Genomic DNA, 14349 nt, shown 5'->3' with positions numbered 1-14349 from the left:
ACATCTATCTTTACTCGAATCCTCATATACGAATTTAAGCTCCCACTTCCATTCTTAGCATCATACTCCATAAACTCCCCTAGAAAGTCTGCTATCTGCCTGCCTGCTATCTCATTTCGGGCTCCGAATGGTAGATTGTGTACCTGGACCCAAATCGGCATCATGTGTAGCTGCACTACTTCCGGTTTAACCTCGTCTGGCCATTCGTTCATCACCAGGACATAGTTGTCGAACGTCCACGGTCCTCCTGCCAGGATTCTATTACTATCTACCACATGGTAGAATTCAAAGGAATACAGGTTAGGCATAATTTCCTGTATTGATACGCTTCTTCCTGGTCTCCATAGCCCTGCTAGTTTCAATTTCATAGCTTGAAAATTGACAATCCGATCTGCCACAAAGGTTCCTAGAAACCTTAATCCTCTTACTTCCCTCCCCCCAGTATCGTGGATTAAGTTTAATTCCATCCCTGTAAGCTCTTCTTCCCCCATGCTTAGGTTAGCCATACCTCTTTCCATATGGAATTTTGTTCCGTTTCTCCTCACTCGGTTTACCAGCCACCCCTTCGTATAAGCCTCATGTTGCAGAGTTGCGCGATTTAGGTTTTTGTCTTTGCCGTCCCAGCTTTTCCCTTGTGCCTATGAAACTCAGTTCTTGGATACACTCTCACAAATTAACTTCCTCCCCGGCCAGCCCTGAAGTTTACCAGCGGCGGCGACTACCCTCACTCTCAATTTGGAGGGACAAAAACTCTCACGGCGATATCGCGCCCTAGCGGAGAGACTTTTTATATTTTAATATATTCTTAATCAATTATAGTGACATATACATTTTCTTTCCCTTAGTAGGTCTTCTCAACTGCTAGTTGTACTAGTTGCAGTCATCGTCATCCATCGTTCTGCTCAACTTGTTATAGCATCTCTAACCACTTTTAAGTTAAAATTTGAGGAAAAAGAGTTAAAAATCAGCTTTACCTCCTTAAATAACTAAGAGTCTCTTCATTCTCTCTATTAATAGCAATAATTTCAGAACCGGACCGGACTGCCCGATCGAACCGGCCGGACTGAGAACCGGATTGCTGTTCGGGTTGGGTGGGTGTGGATTTATGAATTTGCAACAACCCGTCTAAAACTGGGGTCAACCCGGGAACCGGCGGTCGGATCGGGAACCGGATTGACTCCGGTTTTTTAATTATATTAAAAAAACAAGACAAAAACTAATTATATGGATATGTTTTGATGAATTATGGATATGGATAACATTTGATGAATTTATGGATATGTTTTGATGAAATTATTAATTATATTGCTACTAGTTTTTTTTCGATTATGATGCTGCTATTGTTGTTGTAGTGCAGCATATCAGATAATGAAATTTTTTGTTCAGAGAATGAATTTTTTTCTAAGGTTTTTAGATTATTTTTTATATAATTAATAAATATTATATAATTATTTAATTATTTATTACGTTATTCGGTTCGACTATTTCGAGTCATTTGGTTGAACCAAGTGACCCTTGACCCAAATATAAATCCTGTTCGATATCTGTTCCGGTTCTGAAAACATTGATTAATAGAGAGCCTCTCTTCACCTCTTAACTTTATTTTTTATTAATAATTTATTATTGATGAGTTTCTCTCCTCACACTGTTGGTAAATATAACAATAAATAATAATTTTAATAATAAAATAATAAATAAGGATTGAATAAGAAAAGTATTGTTGGAGATGATATATCTTAGTCACTTTTAAATCACTAAAATTCAATTATTTATATTATTTTTAAAGAGTGTACTAAGAGTCTCTTGGAGATACTATCATGTTTTACTTTCAGTTTTTAGCTTTTGATTTACTTTTTCTCGTTTGTTTGAAGTTTAAATATCTAATCGAACTTCTTTTCCCGTTTGATTGTTTTAGCTATACTTCTTTCTTTTATTCTTTTTTTCGGTTTTAGTAAGAGTGGAAAAATTTCATCTTGTCCGTAGATCTATAGATCTATGTGGTTGCAAAAAAGAAAGGACTCAGATCCGAATGTCCGAAAGAGTCTAAATGATGAAGAATGCACTATAACGGGATTCGAATTAGGAGAAGGATATGATTTTTATTTTTGTTGTACTTGTACCTTTTATGGTTCTTATTGTTCGTTTTATTGCTCTTTGTAGTCTCTTCTTGTATTCCTTTTTGTGGATCTTGTACTGACTATAGCATGTATGAGTTGGAGGTTTTATTCCTCTAAATTTTTGTGATGTATCTGTACTCTTTAATCCAATGGAATATATGCATTTTAATAAAAAAATAAAAAATAATATATATATATATATATATATATATATATATATATATAGAATTAAAACTTACACCAAATAGGCCCCTAAAATATTGAATTCTTTCATACTCATAAATTTTATAGTTATAAGTTGCCATATAAAATTAATATGTCATTGAATTCTCGTTTGCTATCATGCAACACGGTTAGTAACGTAATCAAGTCAAGTCGAGTTGAACTTTAGTTTGCTCAAGCCTAGCTCGATAGAAGTTGAATGAGCTTGAGTTGAATTTCGAGCTCAGTTCGAATTTAAATCGTATTCGAGTTTGGATTATTAAGAAAATTATCTGACTGTGAGAGATTCATTCATTTGTTCCCAAGTTTTGCTCGCGATTAGCTATTTAATTATATTTTATAAATTTTGCTCGCAAATAAATCGTTAATTTTGTTTATAAATTTTGCTCTCGATCAGTTGATTAATTATATTTATGTGTAAGCACATGAGGAAAACTCGTGAACAAATAAACAAGCTAAATCTAGCTAAAATTTATGACTCATTAATTAATGCTAACCTACTTTCTGTGTTTGTGAATTCCGAGCTGAGGATCCGAACCTCTTGATGATTCTTCCTGGATGAACCTGTAAAACAGAACTAAAGGTTATAAGGGTCCGTAGTCTGACGGACCCGCTCTGATGCTTAGTTAGTAGGTGCTTAAGAAGGGTTGAAAAATAAGGATTAAATGTGAGCTGTTGAATCAATGTAAAGTATGATGTGGTTATACCTGTCCATACATAGGGTTAGACCGAATCCTTTGTCTGCTAGGAGTCCTTTAGATATCACGATTCCTTCTCCTGTTAGAAGTCTAGTCCTAGACGAAGTCCTTTGTAATGTGGAACTTTTGACGTAGCCATATGAGAGTTTTTCTCATTAGGGAAACGTTCCATGAAAGGTTCTCATTGATCTGAAGGTCCTATTCATTACACATGACGTTTAATATGAGGGCTATGATTATGACACATGTATGATTCGTTTTATACGATATCATATATTCCCTCCTTCAGTTCTGAATTCTTGCAGGATTCAGTAAACGGGTGAGAGGCAAAAAAAGGATCCATTTGGCCTTCAGCTTGCTTCTGGTTGCCTTCGTCTTTGGTCATAACTTCCTTTTAACATGCATCGTCTTATGTTTTTCCTTGCTTTGATATTCATAATTGGTTATTGTGTAAGTTGATTACAAACTTCGAAATTCATTAAGATCCATATGTGTTATTTTACCAGGATTGACAAATCCAAAAACCGTAGGAGTTGACAAGCCACGACACTTACATGCCCTAGTTTATGAATTGATTATAATTAGTATCGCATTTTACGAAAGAATCATGATCTAAAGAACTTAACGGAGTTGGATGATTTATCATAACCGTCTTTGCAAGATTAATATATTATTTGTGTATAATTTGAAATTCATTTATTATATGTTATAACTTAACGCAATCCGTATCACCCCATAAAGGCTTTTGAGCTAAAATCTGTCTCACATATAGTTTAGAAGTAGTTTTATAATAGTTACAAAAACTAAAATCAAAGTAATAATCGCTTAAATAACGTTGTAAAACCGAGTGGTTTGATACTTGTGGGTGTAAATTTCATGGATTTCTATACATAGACTTAAACCAGATTTATTACTTGATAAACGACGAGGTACATTTATCCCTTAGTTGAGCATCTCGAGATATAGCTCGTGTTAACTCTCATCAATTATATTACTGATGAAACTTATTTTTCACTTGCTTCCGTTATTTCAATATTACTGTTGTTGAAATGTTACTTTAGCATATTGTTAAGATTTTTCTATATTAAATCATTTATATTGTTATTTTATATACTATACTATATATTTTAATTGCATTTATACAGTAACTTTTCTATTCACAAATAAGAAAATAAAAAAAAAATATAAATATGATTAATCACTGGAGGCCTTGTCCATTTTACTAATGCATATCGTTTTCTACAACCTTGCTTAGGATTATAAGCGGGATGTGCCAATTCGAACTATGACCTACTCATGCTCGACTTGACAAAAAATGGACCAACCAGCTCAAAACTCAATATCACGTCTGAGCTTGATTCATTAAGAAAATTATTTAATCGTAAGCTGCTCACGAAAAGCTCATTTTTTGTTTACTAATTTTGCTCTTAAACAACTTATCTATTATGGTCATAAAGTTTTTTTACAAACAACTAACAAATTATATTTATAAGCTATGTAATTTTCCAACCCACGTACAGATGCCTTCTATGCTTACTTTGTTTTTAACAAAGTAAGTTTTACTTTGTTTTTTCTACCATTGGATGAGCTTACTTTGTCAAAGTTTATCACCATCCAATGGTGGAAAAAACAAAGTAAGGATTACTTTGTCAAAAACAAAGTAATCATAGCCCAACTCCCACATTAAAAACAATAAATTTGATTTCGTGGATATAATGGAACGATTAACTGTGACATATATATAATTGTACTGACTAGATCTATCCATGGACGGGGTTGGACCAGACTCAGACCAGACATATCAAGTTTTTAGGTAAAAATAGTCAGTCCAAACCAAGCCAGCCCACTATTAATTTAGACGGGCTTGGCTGGGCTCGGGCTTAAAAATAAAATCTTAAACACAATCCATATAAACCCACCTATATATATATATATATATATATATATATATATATATATATATAATTGTTAATTATAAAAAATAAATTATTATACTTAAAAATAAATATTTAAAATATATATATATATATATATATATATAAATTAGTATTTATAGGCGGACCGATCTGAACCGACCCGTATTATTTTTATTAATCCCAAACACGTCCAATAAATAGGTGGGCTTTAGCGAGCCTGGGCTGAACTGAACCTATAAACAATTTTTATTGTCCAAATCCCGTCTAAGAGACACGGGTCTAAACGGACCGGGTGGGTATCCGGACCCGTGGATAGTTCTAGTACTGACTAGAATAGTACCGAAATATGATACTTTATATATAATGTTTATGGTAACTTATAATATACTCGTATAATACAAATACTAGAAACATGGAGGAAACCACCGCTGCTCCGCCGCTGAACACCGTTCAAGTCCCCCCAATCGTCGCCGTGAACCGTATATTTGCCCCAATATACATGCTTGCAATCTTAGCTTTATTTTACCGGCATACACAAATTCTCTTAAACTCCCCAAACTTTATCACTTTCTTCTCAACTCTCATCTTATTTATCGCCGATCTTGTTCTTGCCTTCATGTGGTGCACTGCTCAGGCTTTCCGATTATTCCAAATCCGCCAGCAAGAGTTCCCGGAAAATCTAGAAAAAGTAATAAACAGAAGTGATTTTCCGGCAATTGATGTGTTTATATGCACCGCAGATCCTACGAAGGAACCACCAATGAGAGTTGTGAACACTGCTTTATCAGTAATGGCTTATGATTATCCGCCGGAGAAATTGTCGGTGTATGTTTCCGATGACGGTGGCTCTGCGGCTACTCTGTTTGCTTTCATGGAGGCTGCCAAATTTGCTGGCCATTGACTTCCATTTTGCAGGGAAAATAATATTGTTGAGAGAAGTCCTGAAGCTTATTTTGAGTCTAAGGGTAGTTCTTCAGCCATTGCCGACGAAATTAAGGTCAGATTTTTCTCTACTATAATGGATTATGAATTTATGACTGGAGACGACAATAACTTTATATATATACCTTATTTGGAAAGATCAAATAATTGAAGGATTTTGAGAATTTTTTATTTTTATTGTTTACTTTTTTTTTTTTTAGAATGAAAACTTTATTTAATGTCAACCAAGTTAGTTACTTAGAGCATCTCTAATAGGGTAAATTATTAGAAGCATCCGGTTCTCCATTTCAAATAGAAGACCTCTCATACATATTTTGACACGTGTAATATGGACTCACAATTATTATAAGAAGCCTTATTATTTTAATTATTACGTGGGGTCACTATACATGTGTTCAAATGTGAATTGGAGATCTTTCGACTGACATAGAAGACCAAATGCTTAATATAAAAACTCAACAGATGATGTTTAAAAGAGTGCTTGATGTGTGTCAATTATTTTACCAATTTTCCAAAGGGTGTCACTTATTAGAGTAAGAGTGGTAGTTTGAAATTTTATAGTAAGGTTGCCACTTTTTAACAACCTTGCTTTAAAGTTGTCAATATTTTTAAGAATGATAATGGATACTGTACCTACTGGTATCCGACATTACCCAATCCTAATTGAACTATCCATACATGTCAATAATTTATTAATTCTTTTATTTTTACATATTACATTCTTTCTTCACACAAAATTTTCATCTTAATCATCTTTTTAATATACGTATCTATTTGTTGTTTATAAAAGTACAAAATTACTATGTTAAAAAAAATACAAAATTATTCTAGTTATATAAGTAAAAAATTTGTTTTTTAGTTTTTAAATTTAATCAACATATTCATATATAATATTTTTTTTGGGGAATAGAAACTATTGTTTTAAATATTAAAAACATACTTTTATATTTTCTTTACAAAATATGTTTACCACGTATCTTCTTTATATTTTTATTAATATTTTTTTTGAATTTTAATATTAATATCGTAGAAAATATTTATATCAATATTACTAATTTTTTTTATTAATATATGAATACAAGAAAAATATTTTAAAGATATATTTAAAATAGTGTGGTCCTGTGTATGTACGAATACAGTAATGTTAATGTTGTTCCACTAACCCACGATTTTCCACCATTTTGAGTAACTGCTCCACTTGTGATTTCTATGACTTTCATCATTGACTCTAACACTTTCTTCTGCTTTTTAATTGATTCATAAAAATACACGCTAAAATCTTAAATTGCATCCTAGTTTTCCTCTTGATTTATCTTAGGTTCCTTTGTGTAAGTAAGATTCACTCTAGAAAATATCTTCCCCCTAAATTTACCTCACATTCTACCAAAGTTCACTCCAAAAAACCCTACTTAAATGTAATATATATGAAAACTATTTTTCTTTAATAGTTTGGCCGATTTCTCTGTCCGAGACTCGTCATACACTTTTTAAGTGAATTTTTTCCCAATTAAAGCTCTACATATGTTAGAATTTGAACTCGAAATTTAGTATAAGTGAGCCCTTAACCACTCAAATCAACCTTAATGAGTTATATGGAAACTATTTAAAATTGCTAATTTAATATAGTTTTTGATATGGTGGCACAGATGATATATGAAAGTATGAAAATAAGAGTGGAAAATATTACGGAAAAAGGAAAGGTTGATGATGAGGATTTAACAAGTGATGAACAACGTCAGATTTTCAAACAATGGACTCCTAATTTCACTCGCCAAAATCATCCCTCTGTTATTCAGGTTTGGCTTTGTTTAATTTTTGCTTAATACATAATTAATGTCCCGTCTGTTTGGCGAAAAATGCACAAAAATATTTTCATAATGTTTTTCTTTTTGCCTATTATTATAATTTGCAATCACTTTTCTCCACCATTCAATGACCATCGTGTTCTTTCCTCCTTTTTCGCGTGTTATCCTCCCTAACTTCCTTTTTGGTTAGAGGGTCGCTGAATCCAGCGACCTGTTTGATTCCAGCACTTTCCTATCTCTTTTCTAATGGTTGATTACTCTCTTACAATTACAAATTGATCCTTATTTTATCCACTAGTCTAATGTTTTTTCCCTTTGACTATATATTTTTATGATGACCTAATGCTTAAAATGTTAATTTACTATTTGATGATTTGAAGCAGGTTGTTCTAGAAAATAAGAAAGACAAGGATATTAGTGGCTATATTTTGTCTAACCTTATATATGTTTCAAGAGAGAAAAGCAAGTCGTCTCATCACCATTTTAAGGCTGGTGCCTTAAATGTTCTGGTATGTTATCTTATAAGCCGGTTTAGTTTATTTATTTTTTGTTTGATGTTGCTGTTTTAGAATTTTACTGAATCGCTTTTTATTTTTTGTTTAAAATTAAAAAAAACCAAAAACTTTTTTATGGAGTCCACATATAAAAAAATAAATAAAAGAATTCTGAGTTTGATCTCTTTCTTAGGACGAAAATGTTATAAAATTACCCTTACCTTTAAGTTGAGGGTAGGAATGCCCGAAAGGAACTTAATATTCCAACTAGATTGACATTCTGAGAACTTAATAATGCACAATTAGATCCGAATGTTAAAATAACCAAAAGTTAAAAAAAAAAATATACACAAATTAAATAAAACAAAACTGCTCCCTACCGGATAAATCATATGAGATAGAAGAATTATAAAAATCTAAGTGAATGGACCACCAACCCAAAGAATTTCTCTTTGAGCGAAGCAAACTAGAGCATGCGCCACGCGATTACTCTCTCTATAAATGTGAGAAATAGCAAAATTCACCGAGGACACCAAACCCGACCGATAGTCAATTTATGTGTACAAGGGTCAAAGTCTAACGTCCAAGTCATGAATCACATTATACCAAGTTTAAGGTGTTGGGAATAAAATGAAATATTCTGTAAAATAAGGACGAGAAAACTAATCAATAAAATTAACACCGATAAATTAACGTGGTCCATCCTTAATCACGGGTTACATCCACAATCAAACTCGAGAGTAAATTCTTCCACTATAAAATAGTAGGTGTTCAAAGAGGGACGTTCTTATGAGATAAAACCAAAATAGTAGAACTCACACGTGTTTTTCGAAAATACTCCAAAATAATTATCTTACTGTTTTGTCTTCCCTAAAATAATTGGACTACTCTATCCAAAAACTAAAATACTCTCAACTCTCCCAAAATTGATCTTTCTCAATTTTGTTATACAATGCCATTTTGAGGATCTTAGCTATCCGAAATCCTTGAGACAGTACATGTGCTGCATTCAATATTTTATATTGAATTCACATATTGTTTTTAAAATAGTAGGCGTATAAAAAGGTCGTTCTCTAAAACAATTTTTTAGAGTTACAATACAATTGTTTTCAAACAATTTGACCAATGAATCCGGTGATCTTAATTGTTAACAATTTAATCTTTTTAATTGACATAGCAACCCACTACCAACCTAACGTAAGTATCAAAGCACTATGTCCTCATAATTTGTACGTCATATTCTTATTAGTAATAGATCAAAACACATATATATATATATATGTAAAAAATTTAAAAAATAATCTTGTATTTTGTATGTCTCAAACAAAAAATTAAAAAATCAAAATATTTTTTTCGAGTTTAAAAACATTTCATCACCAAACCTATTCTAAAATAGTCCAAAACGCAAAATTCTTGCTTATCCGCCGATGTGCAACTAGTGGAGAATACATTAACATATTGTCTGTCATTTTTAATAATTTGTGAAATTGGCTCGGGTCACACCAACGTGAGACCCTCAATTGTAGAATTAATACGATAAACTTCGTATTGACCGATGAGAATAAGACTCTTTTTTATATTTTATCCCTGATATAATATATGTTTTGAAAGCATAATAGAAAAATTAATAATAATATGACTATAATATGTTCGACTAGTTAAAAAATGAAATGCATGCCATTTCATAATTACTATTAATATTACGAATAAAAAGTGCATTGCACCCCGGTGTATTATAAGTTTTTTCTTATACTATTTTAATACGAGTTTTTATATTTAATTTTTTTTATGTAATTTAAATATATAATCCAAACTATTATAAATGATAGTATAGATAATAATAAAATGATATAAAGCGATTTTTTTAGAAATTATACTGTTGTATCCAAAACTAACATCACTATGTTTTTTTTATATGAAGTTGCAAGTATCTGCTGCAATGACGAACGCTCCAATACTCTTAATCCTAGACTGTGACATGTATTCCAATGATCCCGAGACCCCAAAACGGGTTCTATGTTACTACTGTAATGCAAATTTTCGGAGAGAATATGCCTACATACAATTTCCACAGCGTTTCAAAGGGATAAACAAAAATGATATCTATGGTGGTGAATTCAAACGTGTATTTCAAATTCAACCTATGGGGTTTGATGGGTTAGGAGGTCCTAATTTTGTAGGGACATGTTGCTTCTTTTCAAGGAGAGCCTTCTTTGGTGGTCCAACAAGTTTTGTGATGCCAGAAATTGCTGAGTTAAGTCCAAATCATGCCCCAAACAAGCCCTTAAAATCATCACTAGCATTGGCAAATCATGTGGCTCAATGCAACTATGAGAATGGAACTACATGGGGCTACAAGGTAAGTAAGTTTGTATAAACTTAGGCTTAATATATTAAGGAGGTTAATGCACCGTTGGTTACTGAATTTTTATGGTTGTCTTAGAATGGTCACTCAATTTCAGTTTAGTTTAATAAAATCATTCAATTTTGAATTTTATCTCATTTAAGTCACTCCGACGAGAAAAAAGACATCAAAAAATGACATTGTTGCCTCATTAACAGTAGTCAAGTGTCACTGTTGACCAAAACAACACGTGACTGCCATCTAGAAACATGTGGCTGCCACCTAGGTGACCGAAATGACAAGTGTCGGCTAGGTGGCAGTCAGAGATTGTTTCAATCATAGGTGATAGTCATGTATCGTTTAGGTTAACGATGAAAGTTGGTTATTGCTGATATGTCATCCAAGTTAATTTTTTGGTGTCTTTTTTTTTTGTTTTTAAAGTCGCTAGAGTGGCTTTATTGAGACAAAATTCAAAGTTGAACGATTTTACAGAGACAAAATTCAAAGTTGAGTGACCATTTTGAGATAACCATGGAAATTTAGTGATCAACGGTACATTTAACCCTATATCAATGTGACATGTTAATCACCATATAAGCAAAACATACTTATTTTACTAATAGTGTAAAAGACATTGTGTTTTTTAGAATGAAGAAAATCGCATTCTTCTATTTGCAAATACACAAAATTAGATTTTTTTTACCTTTCTCAAGAAAATCGCATTCCTCTATCTCGCAGTTGGGGTTCCGATACGGGTCGTTAGTGGAAGACCTTTTTACAGGTTATAGGCTACATTGTGAAGGGTGGAAAGCCATATTTTGCAATCCAGAAAGGGCAGCATTTCTGGGAGATGCACCATCTAACTTGCTAGATATGTTGAATCAAAACAAGAGATGGGCAGTTGGTGTGCTTGAGATAGGCATTTCAAGCTATAGTTCAATCACATATGGTCTTAAACATTTGGGAATTCTTTTTTCCCTAATTTATTCACAATATCATTTTTGGACCATATGGTCTTTTCCTATAACAATTTATGCATTTCTTCCTCAACTAGCTCTCCTCAATAATGTTTCTATCTTCCCAAAGGTACGTAACGTTGATTTAGAGTCTGTTTGGTGTACCTGCTGTTTACTATTGTTGCTGCTATTTGGTTTATCTGGTGGTGCATTTTATAGTAGCTATTATGAATAAAGGTTCAAATTGGCCCTCAAAGTTGGCATAGAGGGTCAATTTAGCTCAAATCAATTTTTGGGCATCAACTCAGCTCTTAAAGCTGGTCGAAAATCTCCGAAACAGAGATAGAAAAAACTTTACTGAATCCCTCAAAATAGTATTAGTGCATTGATATTCCGTACTGACGCATAAATTAATGTGCTGACACCAAAGTGTTCTGCGGCTGCGTAAAATATCATAGTTTTTAAGTATAAAAATAGATTTCTAGTATCAAAATATAAACATATAATGTTCAGTATCAAAAATATATTGGTTCTGTTTGGCAAATAGATGTTAGCTGATTACCCTTTTGGTTAGTTGATTTGACTAGCGAATTATGTAAACTTGTTTAGTAAAATTTAGCTGATTGCTAACAGCTGTTTGTGTCAATGACAAATAAGGATATGGTAAAACATTTATTTGAGATTAAAGAGTAGTAATTAGGAGTAAAAATGTCATTCAAAAGAGATGAAGCAATAAGCTAATTGAAAAAGCTCCTAAAATAAGCTTTTTCAAAATGAGCTTTTTTTTTTTTTTTGATGGAGCTTTTTGGACTCAATAAGTTATTTGAAATCTCTTTTCACCAAACATCACTATTAGAGGTTTGACTAGTCGAAACCTTTAAAGTGGCTCAAACCTCTAATTTGACCCCAAAAAGCTCTTTACCAAACAAGCACATTATATTTTCAGGACTCATTTGATTTTGGGTTAATTTGACATTTCCAACTAACTTTAAGGGCTGAGTTGATACCAAAGATTGATTTGGGCTAAATTTTCCACGCGAAGTTTGAGAGCAAATTTCAACCTTTATTCTATTCTAGCTATTATCTTTCAACAACCATTTAATCATATGATTTGATTGATTTAATTAACATGTTTCTTAGACAATTGAAATAACCTTTTGTAGGTTTCAGAATCAATATGGTTTCCCTTGTATGTATTCCTCTTCATAGGCTCATATGGGCAAGATTTCTATGAATTTGTGTCAGCAAAAGGAACATTCAAAATGTGGTGGAATGACCAAAGAATTTGGACAATAAGAGGCCTAACATGCTTACTCTTTGGAACCATAGAATTCTTTCTCAAAACATTAGGAATTTCAGCACAAGGATTCAATGTCACAAGCAAAGTTGTGGACAATGAGCAGGGCAAAAGATATCGGCAAGGCTTATTCGAGTTCGGAGTTTCGTCGTCAATGTTCGTGACATTGTCAACCGCAGCATTGATTAACTTGGTTTCATTCATTTGGGGCATAGCTCAATTAACTTTTGGCAGAAACCATGTGGAAAGACTAGAAATGCAAACCTTAATAGCGGGATTTGGAATGATTAATTCTTGGCCAATTTACGAAGCTATGGTGTTACGAAAGGATAAAGGAAAAATGCCTGCGGAAGTTACTATTTATGCAACATTAATTACATTCGGACTTTGTCTAGCTTTTTCTTTCATATCTTCTTCTTGAATTAGGCTTTTAGGGACAGAACTCTATAAGATTGGTAGCTTCGGAGAAAATTCGAACGATTGGATCGGAATCTCAAAAGAAATGGTCAAATTTGTTACTCCGTTTCATATTATTTGTCGTAGAGAAAAAAAATTTGTTGTTTGATATTATATGTGAATTCAAGTTTTAAAAGTAAATTTACTAAAAGAGTATTACTAATGTTTTGTGTTTACTAGGGTTTATTATTATTTTTTTAAAAGAGTTAGATTTATTATTAAAAACTAATAACATTAATAAATAGTATCAAAATTTGGAAATTTTGTCCTAACATACGAAATGATGTAAATTTAACCCTACTATTTTCAAGTAAGATCAATTTTAACCATACGTTACGGAAAATTTTAAAAAACCGGTTTAACTGTTATTTAACTGTTACATTAGACATTTCAAACAATTTTGCCGATAAACTTAAGTAGTTTCTTAAATTTTTTATTGGTTATTTGTAACTATATTAGTAATACAGTAAATAGTTAATTTATATATGACAGATTTAGTTAATAGCGTTTTACCAAATTTTATTTGTAATTGTGTTACTAACACATTAAATATCTTATATATAATTATCTTGTTTGGAAATATTAGAATTAAATTTACACAATTTCACGTGTTAAAATTAAATCTGCAACTCTTTTAAAATATTAAAGTTAAATTTAATTTTTATCCCAAAAAATGTGGTCAAAATACAATATCAAGTGAATGGTGGGTATTCCATTTCACATGAATGTAGATCTGGGCATGGGCCGGATTTATTGGGCTTTTAATAAAACCTGACGAGTCCAAACCCAGCCAATAGTAAATTGAATAGGGCTCGGGATGGGCTTGGGCCTAAAATATGAACCCCAAGCCCGTCCGTCCAAGCCAATCTTAAAAAAAAATACAATTAAAATGTCACACCAACTTTTCTTAATAAAAAAATACACACAACACAATACTTAATAAGTTTGGAAAAATTCTAATAAACTAATTAACTATCGGAACATCAAATATAAAATATAATATATATCATCTCATAAAAAAATATAATTAATTTATATTTATAAATATATATAGAGTATATTGAACTGGACCGAACCAGACCAGATCGATGAAAAATTTATA

The 14349-nt window shown here is 32.1% G+C and overlaps 1 protein-coding gene across 1 annotated transcript; it reads left to right on the top strand.

Annotated features, from left to right (window-relative positions):
• Window positions 1-7546: 7546 nt before the first annotated feature.
• LOC136215176 (cellulose synthase-like protein G3) lies at window positions 7547-13233 on the top strand. The gene is made up of 5 exons (XM_066002918.1): window positions 7547-7691; window positions 8084-8209; window positions 10116-10553; window positions 11277-11624; window positions 12658-13233. The coding sequence occupies exons 1-5, from the start codon at window positions 7557-7559 to the stop codon at window positions 13210-13212; spliced, it is 1602 nt and encodes a 533-aa protein (XP_065858990.1). The 5' UTR covers window positions 7547-7556; the 3' UTR covers window positions 13213-13233.
• Window positions 13234-14349: the final 1116 nt, after the last annotated feature.

This window comes from Euphorbia lathyris, chromosome 1 (genome assembly GCF_963576675.1).
Source record: "Euphorbia lathyris chromosome 1, ddEupLath1.1, whole genome shotgun sequence".
NCBI classification, from domain to species: Eukaryota; Viridiplantae; Streptophyta; class Magnoliopsida; order Malpighiales; family Euphorbiaceae; genus Euphorbia; species Euphorbia lathyris.
This window is presented reverse-complemented; position numbering and strand designations above follow the sequence as displayed.

Bases quoted from the DNA above. Each gene is read 5' to 3' on its own strand.
- LOC136215176 (XM_066002918.1), top strand. From the start codon at position 7,557: ATGAAAATAAGAGTGGAAAATATTACGGAAAAAGGAAAGGTTGATGAT. The intron at 8,210-10,115 runs GTATGTTATCTT...TTTTATATGAAG, and splicing joins CTGGTGCCTTAAATGTTCTG to TTGCAAGTATCTGCTGCAAT. The intron at 10,554-11,276 runs GTAAGTAAGTTT...TCTATCTCGCAG, and splicing joins GAACTACATGGGGCTACAAG to TTGGGGTTCCGATACGGGTC.